Here is a 15,376-nt window from a genome sequence, read left to right as displayed (position 1 = left end):
GTCGCTCGGGGACCCTACTCCACACAGTCGCTCGGGGACCCTACTCCACACCGTCGCTCGGGGACCCTACTCCACAGTCGTTCAGGGACTCAGGCTGACAGAGCCGCGGGGACAGTGACGGGAGCTGCACGTGGGAATCTCACAGTCCCGGCCTGCAGGTTCGCCTGTTGCTCTGCTCAGGTTTTGTGGCTGGGATTGGAATTGGTCGCGGGACCCTGAACGACTGAGGGGCTGGGGAGTGGAGCGCCCTGTGTGCCCAGGAAGGAAAGGAGGGGGCATCGAGCGTTGGTACCGCCCACCACAGCTTGAGGCAGCAAGTCCAGCGTTAGGAGACTATCCCAATAAAATTCTGACATGTCCACAAAGATGTTAGCGTCGCTCGGGGACCCTACTCCACACAGTCGCTCAGGGACTCAGGCTGACAGAGCCGCGGGGACTGTGACGGGAGCTGCACGTGGGCCTCTCACAGTCCCGCCTGCAGGTTCGCCTGTCGCTCTGCTCAGGTTTCGCGGCCGGGATTGGAATTGGTCGCGGGACCCTGAACGACGGAGGGGCTGGGGAGTGGAGCGCCTGTGTGCCCAGGAAGGAAAGGAAGGGGTGTTGAGCGTTGGTACCGCCCACCACAGCTGGAGGCAGCAAGTCCAGCGTTAGGAGACTATCCCAATAAAATTCTGACATGTCCACAAAGATGTTAGCTGAAAGGCTTCCTCGCATCCTTGACTACAACAGTGAAAAACTGGAAAGAACGTAGGTATCGAGGGTACAACCTACATAGGCGTTAAAAATGATGGAATTCCATACTGACTGATAGAGCAATACAGTGACAGGCAGGGCTAAGGAGACAAAAACTACAACAGTGAAAAACTGGAAAGAACGTAGGTATCCCGGGTACAACCTACACAGGCGTTAAAAATGATGGATTACATACTGACTGATAAAGCAATACAGTGACAGGTTGGGCTAAGAAGACAAAAAGCAAGTTATAAAACCGTGTGTATGGTTGCATTTCATAAAAAAAGTAATAAAAGAAATAGAAAGGCATAGAAAGAAGTCTGAAAAGACATACCAAAATGTTAACAGTGGTTATAATCAGATGGTGTAAAACATGTGATTTTTTTTCTTTTCACTCATCTATAGTTTCTTTAAAAAAAAAAAGTATATATATTATTTTTGTACCAAAAAGGCATTAAAAAAAGGGGGGGGGGACCCGGTACTCTTGGGAAAGTCTACTTGTCCACCTCATACTAATCATTAAATTCTTACATTTGCTGCAAGAAGGGACTACCTGCCCGCCACACCGTAAGACGTTGCTACAACAATCCATCTAACGTCGGGACTTTATTATGGAAAGCGGTTCCACAGGGTGAAAACAGTAACACATTCCCCACAGCTGCAGATCACCAGACCTGTCAATCATGTGCCAAAACGTCCCCCAGTCGGACTCCGCCGTGGCTCCTCTGGGCTCCTGCCAGGTGCACAGGGTCCGTGTGGCCTGGGGACCACGCTGCACGGGCTCTGCATTGTCAGAGAGAGTGGGCGCGGCACGATCCCGCGGGAAACACAGGCCCGCCAGCTGCTCCTCAGTGGAGTCCACAACAGACAGCATCGCCGCCAGGGTTCGCAAAGACTCCTCTGAGCTGCACATGTTTTTAATTGAAAAGAGTGTTTCTTCTACTTGCCCTGCTGCTCCTCCCCCAACACACACACACACACACACACACACACACACTCACACTCACTCCTAAATCCACTAGCCCATTTCATCCAGCTGCCAGATTCGTGCCCAAGTCTCCTTCTTGCATTTAGAGAGGAACTAGAAGACCCATATCCTTGAGTCAGGCGTGTGGAGGGGACAGGTAAGTAACACACATTTCTACACAGGATCCCCCCGTCCCCCCCCCCCCCGTCCCCCCGAATATATAACATTTCTTTGGGAGAAACCATGTAACCAGAAATTATGATCCGTTTAAACCGTGTGTATCATTTAAAAATCTATGTGGACATGGATCTGCCAGCTTCTAGTTTAAACCGTCAGCGCTTCAAACTGCAGGGACATTTCATGTGAACAAGAGAATCGAAACTTCTAGAAGGACAGATGGCGCAAACGGCCCGCAGAGAGTGGGACGGGCTCCCTCCTGAAGCACAGCCTCCCTCGAGGGGCCAGCCTGGGCCAAGTCACATCCCGCTGCCTCCCCCTGAGCGCCCACCTGGTCAGGACCTTCTGAGAGGTCGCCCTGTGAGCCCTGGCACGCCCACTGGCTGGCTCTAGAGGGCAGACTTTTCTACAAAATTCACTCTATCTATCTATCTATCTATCTATTCTTCACTTGAGGATATTTTCCACTGATTTTTAGAGAGAGTGGAAAAGAGAGGAAAACACAGAGAGAAACATTGATGTGAGAGAAACACATCAATTGGTTGCCTCCTGCATGAACCCTAACCAGGGCCCAGGCCAGGGAGGTACGTGCCCTCGACTGGAATCGAACCTGGGACCCTTCGGTTCGTAGGCCGACGCGCTATCCACTGAGCTAAAACAGCCGGGGCAAGAAAGCACTCTTTTTAAACGGGCTGATGGCGGTGCTTGTGGGCAGCACATTACTATTCTGTTTCACCCGACTTGGTGTTTCACGTCAAATGACGTCACACCAGTCATGGCTCAGCAAACCGCCCCCTGAAGGCCGAGCTGTGGCCTGTCCCCGCCTGGAGCGGCCCGCGAGGAGGCTGCAGGCTGCAGGCTAGCTGCCCGCGGTGGACGGTCCCCCTGGGTGGGCAGGCCCTGTTTGCCCTGCTCTGCCCACTGCGCGGCTCCTCCCTGCACAGAGCGGGCTCCTGTCTGGGAAGGGGCGGGCGGGCACGGCAACCCCCCAGCCAGGACTCAGTCTGCTGCTCTGTGGTCTCAGGGCCTCCCGCGCGTCTTGAACGAACCACTGCCTCCACTGACGCCATCAACAAAGAACTCAAAGTGAGTCTGTCCCAGGTCTGGCCTCTCAGGGCGTGTGCTCCTAACACTCCCCGGAGAGATCTCTGCAAAATCAGAATCCTTCCGTTCCGACTCTCTCACATGGACACTGGCATTGGCCGTGGACATATGTTAAAATAGCGTATCCTCAGTGTGTGCTGTTACCAGAATACAAGGGAACTGTTTTTGCCCCAGCCGGTTTGGCTCAGTGGATAGAGCATCGGCCTGTGGCCCCGGGTTTGATTCGGGTCAAGGGCACGTACCTCGCTTGCAGGTTCCTCCCCGACCCGGGCCCTGGTCGGGGCATGTGCAGGAGGCAACCCATCGATGTGTTTCTCTCACATCAATGTTTCTGTCTCTCCCTCTCTCTTCCACTCTGTAAAAATCAGTGGAAAAATATCCGTAGGTGAGGATTAAAAGGAGAAAGAGAGAGAACTGTTTTTCTTGGCCTCAAGGATGACCAAAGGGAGACCAGCGTGGGGCTCGAAGACGGGCACACGACCAAGGTCAGGAGACCCGGACGCGGAGCCCACGCGCTGCTCACTCCCCGGTGACCTGGGCATGTCGCTTGCTGACTCGGCCTCCTGTCTGCGAAACAGGGGCACTGGTCTCCGCTCAGGCCTCCCCGGCTGAGCCTGAAGGGACAGCGTGCAGGTGAGTATGGCGGCGAGGTGCCTGCCACACGAGTGTCAGGTCTTGGGGGTGGGGAGGGGCACCGGCTCTCTCTCACATCGAGGCCTGACCACCTGCCCCAGCCTGTCTCTAGGGGACCTTCCATCCCTGGACACCAGGAGGGGCTCGTCTCCACTCGCCACTCTCCACGTGGCCATGCACCCCGTTGGGCCTTTACTGGGACAAAGTGATTTTTAAGGCTCATTACGAATAAGGGGCCGTAGGTTTTACGGGGCTTCTCTTGGGCCCCGGGTTTCACGGTGCGGAAAGAATCTAACCGGGACCAGGCGGCCAGTGGTGGAGATGGAAGAGCCAGGAGACGGCACTTGCCAACAAAACGCAGCCCTGGCCCCGCCCCTCCCAGCACACAGTGTGGCGGGTGCTCCTGGGTGACAGGTCTGTCCTGCCCGCACCTGGCTTCCGACAGCGACCACGAAGGACATCAGTGTGAGGCTGGGGACGCGCCCTGGTAAACAAGGACCGTTAAGCGGGCTCCTGGGAAAACCGGGGGAATTCAGGTCGTTTCCGTTGCCCTGAGCCACCCGCACGGAGCCACAGGCTGTCAGACGGGGCCAGTCTCCCCTGACGGCTGGGCTGTCCGGGGTCACTGCCCTTAAAAGAAAGTAAATGAAGAAACATGAAACCTTTAGAGGAGCAGAGGAACGCAGCCCAGGGCCTGGTGACCCGCCTTTCCCTGCAGAGGAGCCCGCGGCTCGGCTCGGGGCCTGGGACACGTTCGCACTGGCCAAGCCGGCCGCTCAGGGTCTGAGCTCCGCGCCACCACCTACACGGTGCTCACCAAGCTCTTTCAGGGTCGGTGAGGGGACCTCGGGACACACGGGACGCAGCCGCCACCATGGTAACAGCTCTGCTGCTTCCGGCATTTGCTACAGTCACTGCTACGGAGCACAGATGCCTTTAGCAACTCTCCTTCCTCTGACTGCGCTACCTGAACGTGCTGTCAGCTGAGTCGACCCACGTGGAGCCTTAGCCGGTGTGGGTCAGTGGATAGAGCGTCAGCCTGCGGACCAAAGGGTTCCGGGTTCAATTCCGGTCAAGGGCATGTACCTCAGTTACAGGCTCCTCCCCAGGCCGGGCCCTTGTCAGGGCGCGTGCAGGAGGCAACCAATCGATGTGTCTCTCTCACAGCGATGTTTCTCTGTCTCTTCCTCTCTCTTCCACTCTCTCTAAAATCAATGGGAAAATATCCTTGGGTGAGAATTAACAACAACAACAAAAAGAAGACCCACACTGAGGTTTTAAACCCTGGAGCCCACTGCTCCTGGGCAGCCATGTGCCCGGTCTGCTGCCAGGTGGGCTGACCTGCCTGAGAAGAATCCCTTTACTCACTGCCGGCCACAGGCCCAGCCCAGGCCCAGCCTGCAGTCTAGTCTCCAGCTCAGACAGTGAGGAGCTGCCCAAGCTGTCCTGAGCCGCCTGGGGCTCCGGGGTAGGGCAGGCCAGCCTCGCCCTGCGTCTCCCGTGCGCCCTGTGTCTCCCGTGCACCCTGCGTCTCCGGTGCCAGCCTGCGGGGACTCTGCTGAAGCTGTGCTCCAGGCCACCAGCCCTCCCTCCTCCTTCTCCCTTCTCCCTCCTCCCCTGTGCTGAGGGCTCAGCTCCATGGAGGGAGCAGCAGGACCTGTACACTCTCCTTGGGGCCCAGGTCACCTGCCCGCCCTCAGGCTGTGTTATCATCTGCCCAGACTCAGCAGGGAGAAATCCTACCCACGTGGGAACCTCTTTCTAGAAAGGGAAGTTCTCTTAGGGGTTCACAAAGCAGGTTCAGGCGCACCAAGGCTCCCTTAGAAAGGCCCACGGCCAGGGATTCAACCCTGTGCCAGTCCCTGCCAATGAAGGACGACAAGGGCATGCAGTGCCCACGGAGAGGAGGTGGGTGGCGCCAGCCCCTCCCTCAGCAGGACCTGAGGGGGTGGAGGCAGACCTGGGCCAAGGCCAGCCTCCCAGCTGAGCTGACTCTCCCCCCATGGGCTGGTGTGACTTCTTCCTCAACTGCCCAAACCCAACATAGGATCCCAGTGGGCAGCCCGACCCCAGGGGCAACCCCTGGTCCTGGAATCCCTGCTACAAGCCCCACGACTAGAGAGTGAGGGTGGTCCCAGGGTCAGAGACCAGGGCAGAGGGCCATGGATGGGCGCCTGGGGCGGGAGGACTCCTGCCAGCTCCTGCTGCCTCCACGGCCACCCTCCCAGCCTCAGGGCCACGGAGCCAAGCCATGGGCTTGACCACACAAGCGCATTCACGCCTGACGCCGACCCAGGGCGCCAGGACGCTGGTCTGTCGGCAGGGACTCTGCTGGGGCTGGATTGAAACACTAAATCCTGGGCATGTGTTTAATTGAACAAGTATTTATTAAGCACCTACTGTGTGCCAGGCACTGTGCGAGGCGCCCTCACTGCGTGCTGTCCCCAGGGCACAGCGATCTGCTCAGAAACTAAAACCAAGGAAAGGAGCGTGGTCGCAGCCTCACAACTGGGGCGGGATGAGGGGTCGGGGGTCAGGGGTCCCCGGGCCAGAAAGGCACCTCCCGAAGCCTGTCTCCTTTCTCTGGGCAAGCAGCTGCTCTACCGCATCTGGATCGCTACAGGGAGGGAGCTTTCACCTCCACGGCCACACTGGGGCGCCTGGGGGACATTCAGATACTCCAAATGCCACTCAAAAAACAGGAGGCGTGATGGATACTCACGTTTGGATTAGAAAACTCATTTCAGCTCATGTGGCTGCAACAACCCTTAAGAAAGATATAAACATCCCTGCCCTGACTGCGTAAACGTAAGGTAGACCTAGTCTGGGTTCCTGAGTCAGAATCTTCCAGCGGCCCGCAACCTCGAAAGGCCAGAGAAGCGAGAGGAGACTGCGATCCCGGAGGCGAGGCGGCACGGCGGTCTGGCACCGCGCGCAGCCGCGCCTGCAGGGATTTAGGTGGCGCTGTCGGTATTTGCTCTCCTCAATGTCCATCTTCAGCGAACGCACTTTGTCCTCCAAGTTTTGATTGTCTTTCTCCGCGGCCTGAAGCAAAACCAAAGGAGAAGGGTCTGGAGAACAGTGAGGGGGTCCGCTGAGACCTGCGACGGCTGCAGCCCGGACCTGTGAGTGCCTCAGCACACGGACCAGGGCAGCTCAGCGAGCCCTTCTTTCCTGCCTGTCCGCGGGCAGAGGTGCCGACAGACAGTGTGTGACCAACACGGGGCCTGGAAAATGACGGTCCTACACAGAACGCAGAACTCGGACGCCTGCCCGGGGAGCCCAGTGCTAACCGACCCTTTCACCAGTGCCCAGCAGAGAAAGTCTGAAATCCCAGCACGAGGCATCCTCAGCCCCAGGCCCAGCCGGTCAGCAGAGGCCCACTGAGCTCCGTGCTGATAACCTAACCCTAGCCAGTTGCGAATGCTGGGGCTGCGCACCTGAATATACGGCTCCTGAGTGAGGAGAGCCTGGAGGTAGAGGAGGTTTAAACCCTCCTTTTGTGACCAGAAATCTGAGGCTGGCCTGGCTGGTGTGGCTCAGTGGTTGAGCGCCGACCTATGAACCTGGCGGTCATGGTTTGACTCCGGGTCAGGACACATGCCCGGGTTGCGGGCTTGATCCCCAGTGTGGGGCGTGCAGAAGGCAACAGATAAATGATTCTCTCTCATCATTGATGTTTCTCTCTCTCTCTTTTTCTCCCTTCCTCTCTGAAATCAATTAAATTAAAAAAAAAAAAGTCTGAGGCCAGTGAGGGGCGTCTGCAAGGTCACGGCTGGGGAGTGGAGAGGTGGGACAGCACCCTTAGCCCTTCCTTCTGCCCCCACTCCTCACCCCTCTGTGGTTCTGCAGGGGCTGCTGTGCACTGGAAACAGTCGCCTGCACTATGGCTGTGGCACAGGACACCTTCGTTCGGTGGAAAAGCCACAGGACAAATGCTGCTGAGCCTTCTTGGGGAGGGGAGGGGGGAAGGGGCCTCGGGGAAGAGTCACATGACCAGGGCCTTCTCATCTGAGCCTCCGCCCTTACCTCTAACTTCTCAGAGACGTATTCACACTCCGACATAAGCTGAGGTATGATTTCACTCTGTTTTCGGAGATCTTTCAACTCCTACGGGAGAAAGAAATTTGAAAAAGCATGTGAAATCAGGTCAGATAAAAGGTATTCTTGAACCCCCTCCCCCCACCTTGGGCATCTAGGAATGGAAGCAGCTTTTGGAACCCGTGCTGTTTGCACAGATAATAAAGGTGATGACGCCAACACTGAACCCTTCAGATATTCTAAGGGCCGGGTGCAGTACACGCACGATCGCACACCACCATGGCGGAAGGTCTTCTTATGCTTCCTGCTTTGTGGGTGGGGAAACTGAGGCTGAGAACGGGTTGGCAGCCTGCCCGTGGCCTCCAGCCTCTGTGTACTTAGCTGTCCTGCCCCCCAGAAAACGAATGGCTCTCACTGCACTAATTTGACAGCCGAGTTCAACTTCTGATGATAGAGCGTCTAAAAAAGTTCCCAAGCGTCTGGTACAAAGTTCAACTCCCTCTTGGGTCGGGCGGCTGACCACACAGCACACACAGCGAGGAGGCTGTAGCATCTGCGCCCTGACGTGACCCTTGGCTCCGACTCTGTGCCGATGTCCGGGCAGCTGCCAGGGCCGTCACATGCCCAGTCACCTGCTGCGCCCTTGGGGAGAGCTCGCCCGCAGGCCCAGAGGACAGCGAGGGGCCATCAGAGCCGTTACTCACCGTCTCCTTCTCTCGGAGTTCCGACTCCAGCTCCTCGATCCTCCGCTTCAGCTGGGTGTTCTTCTCCTTCTCTCTGTTGATCTCACTGCACTGTTCTTCCAGCTCGTCAATCTTGGGGAAACATCACACAGGAGGCAGGGACGCTAGCTTACTTTTGTCATTAAACAAAAGATCGACACATTATGCGTCCTTTCTTTCTATTTTTTTTCTATTAATTCTCACCAAGGATGTATTTCCATTGATTTTTTCAGAGAGAGGGAAAGACAGAGAGCAACATCAATTGGTTGCCTTCTGCACGTGTCCCAACCAGGACCCAGGCCGGGGAGGAGCCTGCAACCAAGGTATGTGCCCTTGACCGGAATTGAACCCAGGACCCTTCAGTCCGCAGGCCAACACTCTATCCACTGAGCCAAACTTATTTCTTTTAAGATAAACCTAAAACTAGCCAGCCCACTTGTGCTTCTCGGAGGCTACAATCAAACTCCATGCAGCTCCCGGAGGGGCTGCCAGTCCCTTTCGGCAGGAGGTGCCTCACTCACCACCAGCAGAGCCACCTGAGCCACCCAGCCCGGCCTCAGGATGCTCGGGCTCCTGGCTGCTCTCACAGCCACAGGGCAGGAGCTGCAGGTTCGCTTTAAGGATTTGTCACGAGCAGGGGCCACATGTCCCATGGATCTACCTGCTTCTCCCCAGAATGATTTACATCTTTTTAAAAATTATTATTATTATCAGCATAGAAATTTATTCAATTTCAAATGATTTTACATCGTTTTAATCACGTCCCGAATTATTCCGTTTCATGGGTTTAAGCCAGCGGGGTAGACACCAGAGCCCTGTGGGGCAGTGGCCACCAAGGGGGACGTGATGACATTTCAAACGTTTTAAATCAGGACCTTTCCCTAGTGGTGCACACGGGCGCCTGGCCTGCAGGCCTCTTCCTGGAGGGGAGCGGGGCGGGGGGGTGCACCTTTCTCTCCCTCCCCAGCCTGCTCCCTCAGAAGAACAGCAAAGGCCAGTGTGTGTGTGCAGAGCGGACGGCAAGAGTGGAACCCACGTGTAACACAAAAGCGCCTCTCAGCGGGCACTTCCTCCCCCCGCCCTTGGGCTCTTATACTCGGGCGCGGAGAGAAGCTGGGCTCTTGGCTTGGAAAAAGAAAGACAGGGCAATCGATCAGCCAATCAGCCAGCCTGGGAAGGGAGCCTGCAGAGTCAGCACCTGGCCCGGCGCCCCTGGCCGTCAGCACTGTGGGCCTGAAAGGAAAACGCCACACGAGGCAGTTTCATGTGCCATCTGCACCACGAAGACGGTGAGACAGAGCGTGGCCTCCGGTGGCCCCACTCAGGTCAGGTGGGCCAGGGAGAGTGAATACCAAGGTCAATGTGCCGTGTCCCCCTGTCGTGCCCAGAGCCTGTGGGGTCAACGTGCTGACCATTCAAACACGGCCAGTGTGGCTCAGTGGTTGAGCGTTGACCTATGAACCAGGAGGTCAAGGTTCGATTCCCGGTCAGGGCACATGCCCGGGTTGTGGGCTCGATCCCCAGTGGGGGGCGTGCAGGAGGCAACTGATCAATGATTCTCTCTCATCGCTGATGTTTCTCTCTCTCTCTCTCCCCCTCTCCCTTCCTCTCTGAAATCAATAAAAATATCTTTATAAAAAATACAGTAATAAATCAGTTATTGAAATAGAGGGAGGAGGCAGCGAGTCTTCCTGCTCCCCCTGCCCCTCCCGCTGGCCGTGCCCCCAGCCCCCCAGAGCCCACCTTGTGCCGAAGCCGGTCATTCTCGTCGCGGCAGATGGAGAACTGCCTCTTCCACTGCTCCACGCTGGTGGCGGACTCCTGCAGCGCCGTGGTCAGCCGGGCGTTGCTCTCCCGCAGGGTCTGCAGCTCGATCTCCCATTTCTTCACGTTGGCGGCGCTGCAAGGCAGGGGCCGGGAGATGACCGGGAGGGCGGGCGCTGACCGTCCCCCTGCCCCGACCTGTGGGCTGGCTGGAGGAACAAGTGCCAGAGGGACTGGCCTGTCCTGTGTGGACCCATCACCTTGCTGGGCTGTTTTTTTTAAAGAATCCCTTTAGAGCCCTGGCCGGTGTGGCTCAGTGGATAGAGCGTCGGCTCGCGGACCAAAGGGTCCCGGGTTCGATTCCGGTCAAGGGCACGTACCTCAGATGCAGGCTCCTCCCCAGGCAGGCCCTGGTCCGGACTCATGCAGGAGGCAACCAATCGATGTGTTTCTCTCACATTGATGTTTCTCTCTGTCTTTCCCTCTCTCTTCCACTCTCTCAAAAATCAATGGATGAAAGTAAAAATAATAATAATAATAATAATAATAATTTAAAAAAACAACAACAAAAAAATCAATGGAAAAATATCCTCAGGTGATGATTTAAAAAAACGAATCACTTTAGAAATGAACAGAATTCTTAGAGAAGGAAGAGACCAAGCTCACGGAGTCAGACCCTGTCCCTGCTACCCCCAGCTGATCCCTGACACAGAACGAGGACCGCTTTCTCCCTGAAATGAGCCTCTAGGTCAGAAGTTCTGAAGTGCTGGGCCGACCTGACCCCGGGGCCTCTGAGAATCTCATGAAGCTCCTGGTCTCTTTCGACAAGTTCCTGCATTCACCTTGGAGCCAAAAAAAAAAAAAAACAACACAAAAAACCTCCCCCCCCAGATTTAACAAGAGAACAGGTGATAATGGTCCCACCGTCACTGGTGCCTCCTCGGAGCCTTGGAAGCAGGCCTAGCGGCACAGCAGGCCCAGGAAAGCATTAGGCTTGGCCCTGCAGGCGGGACTCGAAATTCAATAAATCCAGGAGCTTTCGCAGCAACATAAACTTACATGAAGTGAATTATATGAAGCGAATGAGGTTATAAATATCCCAATGGCCCTTGGCAGAAAAAGGTCCCCCAGCCCTGCCTCGGAAGGAATCCAGATTTGAGAGCCGAGGGCAGAGGAGACCATGACTGGGACTCCCCTGAGGGCAGAGCGGGGGTTCTAGCCACGGGTCTGAGGGACACCTCTACGGTACCCCATACACCCGAGTTTATCTTTTTGTGGTTGTTGTTAATCCTCACCCAAGGATATTTTTCCATTGATTTTTAGGGAGAGTGGAAGACAGAGGGAAAGACAGAGAAAGACATTGATGTGAGAGAAACACATCGATTGGTTGCCTCCTGCAGGAGCCCCAATCAGGGCCCAGGCAGGGGAGGAGCCTGCAACCAAGGTACGTGCCCTTGACCGGAATGGAACTGGGACCCTTTGGTCTGCAGGCTGACGCTCTATCCACTGAGCCACACTGACCAGGGCCCAAGTTTATCTTTGACCCTGTGCTTCCAGTGAAGAAGTTTTAGAAAACAAACTGGAGTCAGGCTCCCCTCAGAGGCTGTTTGGTTTCAGGCTCCTTTGTTTCCCTGCTCGGAGCCCAGGAATCTGCGGTCTGAACATCTCGGGTGATGGGCAGAGCTTGCACCACAAGCTGTCAGAGTCCTGGCTCCTGCTTAGCACGGCCTGGCAGAGGGGAGTTCTGCGTCTAACGGCTTTTTAAACAGTAGATGCAGCTGCATCTGGATAATCTGCATTATCTTTCATCCCACAGCCTCAGGACCCGGGACGGTGATAGGAAAATACACACTTCCAGTTCAAACAATACAGACTGAAAAAATAGAAAGCATTATTATCTGATTAGTTCCAGGACTGATGATGGAGAACTTAAGCTGATTTGGGGAAATGGCTTCCCCTCATTCCTATAATTCACTTCTCCACTAAATTGGGATTTCAAAACATTGATTTTTAGGGCTAAAATGTGTTCATTCAGGCAGCACACTGCGACTTAAACAATCAAGAATAGGCCTGGCCGGCGTGGCTCAGTGGTTGAGCATCGACCTAGGAACCAGGAGGTCCCAGTTCAATTCCCAGTCAGGGCACATGCCCAGGTTGCAGGCTCAATCCCCAGCAGGGGGCGTGCAGGAGGCAGCAGATGAATGATTCTCTCTCATCGTTGATGTATCTCTCTCTCCCTCTCCCTTCCTCTCTGAAATCAATAAAAATATATTTAAAAACAAACAAATCACACAATCAAGAATAGTCTGATAGCTGTCTGACGAGAAAGAAAAAAGACTGGTCTCAGTTCTGTCCTTTGAAACCCTGACAAAGCCCACAATCCAAAACCGGGGGCTGGGTCTAAGGATCACCGTTGCCTGGACTCCTAGGTCAGGTCACAGGCATCAAGCTCTGAGAACAGGCCGGGCCGGCTGAGTGGAGAGGCGGGTGCCAACAGACGTGGTCAGCGTGTGTGATGTGGTCAGCGAGGCAGAGAACAGCCACGAGGCCAGCCGGCCGGGCTTCCCTCGGCCGGGAGGTGAGACTGGCCACTCCCCACTTGCGGAGCCCAGCCCAGCGGGAGCCTCCAGAGAACCAGCGTCTGGACTTAAGCCCCTTACCTCTGCGTCAGCGCGATTTTCAGCTTGTTGTTCTCAGACTTGAGGTGGGTGTCCACGGGGCTCGCGTGAGACGCCTTTTCATCGTCTGTCCCGTTGACACTGGATGCCTGAGCAGAAGATGGGGTTTCACACCCAGACTCCTGGCCAAAGTGAATTACCTCACACGTTACTGCGGGTCCTTACAGGGGCAACGAGTCAGGCATACGAGACACTGTTTCTGAGGGTGGGACGCAGCAGCGACGAACAAGTCAGAGACCATCGGGAACCAAGGACAAGGCCCAGGAGGGGCCACAGCGAGCTCAGAGTCTGTGCACTTCACGGACCAGCGAGCGCCCGGGGCCATTTCACTCACACTCTCCCGATAAACCTAACACGCCTGGATACCTGGTCTCCTTAAATAGCACCGGCAGAAGCCACAAATCCAAAGAGGAGGAACGATTTATAACGAGGGAAGAGAAAAACCGTTACAGGCTGAGACAACTTCAGCATCCTGGGGCTGCAAAGGGGAAGATCCACACTCATTAAAACAACAGGGACCAGCTCTGGGTGCCTGTGGTCTCCGTGACTATTTAGCGTGTTATGAATATTCTGAGATGCTTTCTGTGATAAGTCATCCCACATGGTGGTGAAATCTCATCTGGTCTTGGATAAGCTCTCAGCAAGATCTTATTTAGCTTCCAATATGCATAATGGCAAAGGAAGGAACCGTGAAGGGAAGGATGTATAAATCTAACTTTGCATTCCTACCTTGCAAAAAAATGCCATAAACAAAATTGAAATGCAAATAAAAACTTGGGGAGCCTGGCTAGCGTGGCTCAGTGGTTGAGCGTCGACCTATGGACCTGGACCAGGAGGTCGAGGTTTGATTCCGGGTCTTCATATGCCCGGATTGAGGGCTCGATCACCAGTGGGGGGCGTGCAGGAGGCAGCCGATCAATGATTCTTATCATTGATGTTTCTATCTCTCTCTCCTTACCTCTCTGAAATCAATAAAAATATATTTAAAACAAAACCTTGGGGAAATATCTGCTGCTAAACATTTGCAGATACTAAAAGCTAAACGTCAAGCCCTGGGTGTCAGTCTTGACTGCTCCAGGTGCCCAGGCCTCCTGGTTCCCCTCCGACCAGGTGTCTCCGACATCCATCCTTCCCCTTCACCCTGTGGCTGCCCTGCCAGGCCATCCTCACCCCACAGCCTCCTCACAATCCTCTGTGGCACCCTGACTTCCTTACCACCCGCAGGTAACCCTCATGGCAATTCCAGATCAACAGTCATAAAACACCTTCGATGTCTGCCAACTACTCAATAATAAATAATCTATAATAAAAGTGTAATATGCTAGACTGAACCAGACAGCCAAACAACCTTCTGGACATCATTCCGGATATCCTTCTGGACGAAGCTGCGGCAGCGGGGGCCGAGACAGAGATGGTTAGGGGCGATCGGGCATGCAGGTGAGCAATTGGGGGTGATCAGGCAGGCAGGCGAATGGTTAGGGGCGATCAGGCAGGCAGGCAGAGTGGTTAGGGGCAATCAGGCAGGCAGGCAAGCTGTTAGGGGTGATCAGGCAGGTAGGCAGAGGCAGTTAGGGGCAATCAGGCAGGCAGGCAGAGGCAGTTAGGGCCGATCAGGCTAGGGGCAATGAGGCAGGCAGGCAGAATGGTTAGGGGCAATGAGGCAGGCAGGCCAGCGGTTAGGGGTGATCAGGCAGGCAGGCAGGCAAGCGGTTAGGAGCCAGCGGTCCTGGGTTGCGAGAGGGTGCAGGCCGGGCTGAGAGACCCTCTCCCTGCCCCCCCCTCCCTGTGCACTAATTTTGTGCACTGGGCCTCTAGTTAAATTAATAATAAACTATCTGCTTGTGAAGAATTCCAGGTCTTTCCCAGTATCTGCAAGTGCATGGCTGTCCCTCCCACAGTGCACCTCACTCCCAGCCCCACTGCGCCCTGGCCGTCTTGCTGTTACACCTGCTTAATCCCAAACCCAAATCTTTGCTCCTGATGTTGACTTTCCCTGTCTCCCTACAGACAACCTTGTCCCTAGATCAAGCCTTCCGCCCACCACAACATACACCAATCTAGACATCAGGAAGGCAGGCATTTTTATTTCAGGTCACAACAGGTCCCTCTCTTTTGTTGTTGTTAGTCCTCACCCGAGAATATTTTTCCGTTGATTTCCAGAGAGAGTGTACAGGAGAGGTGTCTTGCTGTTACACCTGCTTAATCCCAAACCCAAATCCCTGCTCCTGATGTTGGCTTTCCCTGTCTCCATACAGACAACCTTGTCCCTAGATCAAGCCTTCTGCCTACCACAACATACACCAATCTAGACATCAGGAAGGCAGGCATTTTTATTTCAGGTCACAACAGGTCCCTCTCTTTTGTTGTTTAGTCCTCACCCGAGGATATTTTTCCGTTGATTTCCAGAGAGAGAGTGTACAGGAGAGGTAGAGACAGAGAGAGAGAAACAGCAATGTGAGAGAGACACATCGACTGGTTGCCTCCTACATGCGCCTCAACCAGGGCCGGTGATCTAGCCTGCAACCAGTGTATATGCCCTTGACTGGAACCAAACCCAA

At 55.0% G+C, this 15,376-nt stretch overlaps 1 protein-coding gene across 1 annotated transcript in view; it reads right to left on the bottom strand.

The window, feature by feature from the left end:
• Positions 1–3,499: 3,499 nt before the first annotated feature.
• The window catches only part of HOMER2 (homer scaffolding protein 2), a 129,991-nt gene continuing 118,114 nt past the window's right edge, over positions 3,500–15,376 (bottom strand). Inside the window, exons 6-11 of the mRNA XM_014549585.1 lie at positions 12,801–12,907; positions 10,120–10,276; positions 8,359–8,469; positions 7,643–7,723; positions 6,476–6,658; positions 3,500–3,547 (exon numbers count right to left, since the gene is read on the bottom strand). Coding sequence (XP_014405071.1) covers positions 3,500–3,547; positions 6,476–6,658; positions 7,643–7,723; positions 8,359–8,469; positions 10,120–10,276; positions 12,801–12,907 — 687 coding nt within the window. The remainder of the gene's footprint in view (positions 3,548–6,475; positions 6,659–7,642; positions 7,724–8,358; positions 8,470–10,119; positions 10,277–12,800; positions 12,908–15,376) is intronic.

The sequence above is a fragment of the Myotis brandtii genome, unplaced genomic scaffold (genome assembly GCF_000412655.1).
Source record: "Myotis brandtii unplaced genomic scaffold, ASM41265v1 scaffold561, whole genome shotgun sequence".
NCBI lineage: Eukaryota > Metazoa > Chordata > Mammalia > Chiroptera > Vespertilionidae > Myotis > Myotis brandtii.
Note: the sequence above shows the minus strand (reverse complement) of the source record. Positions and strands in the feature narration are given on the sequence as shown.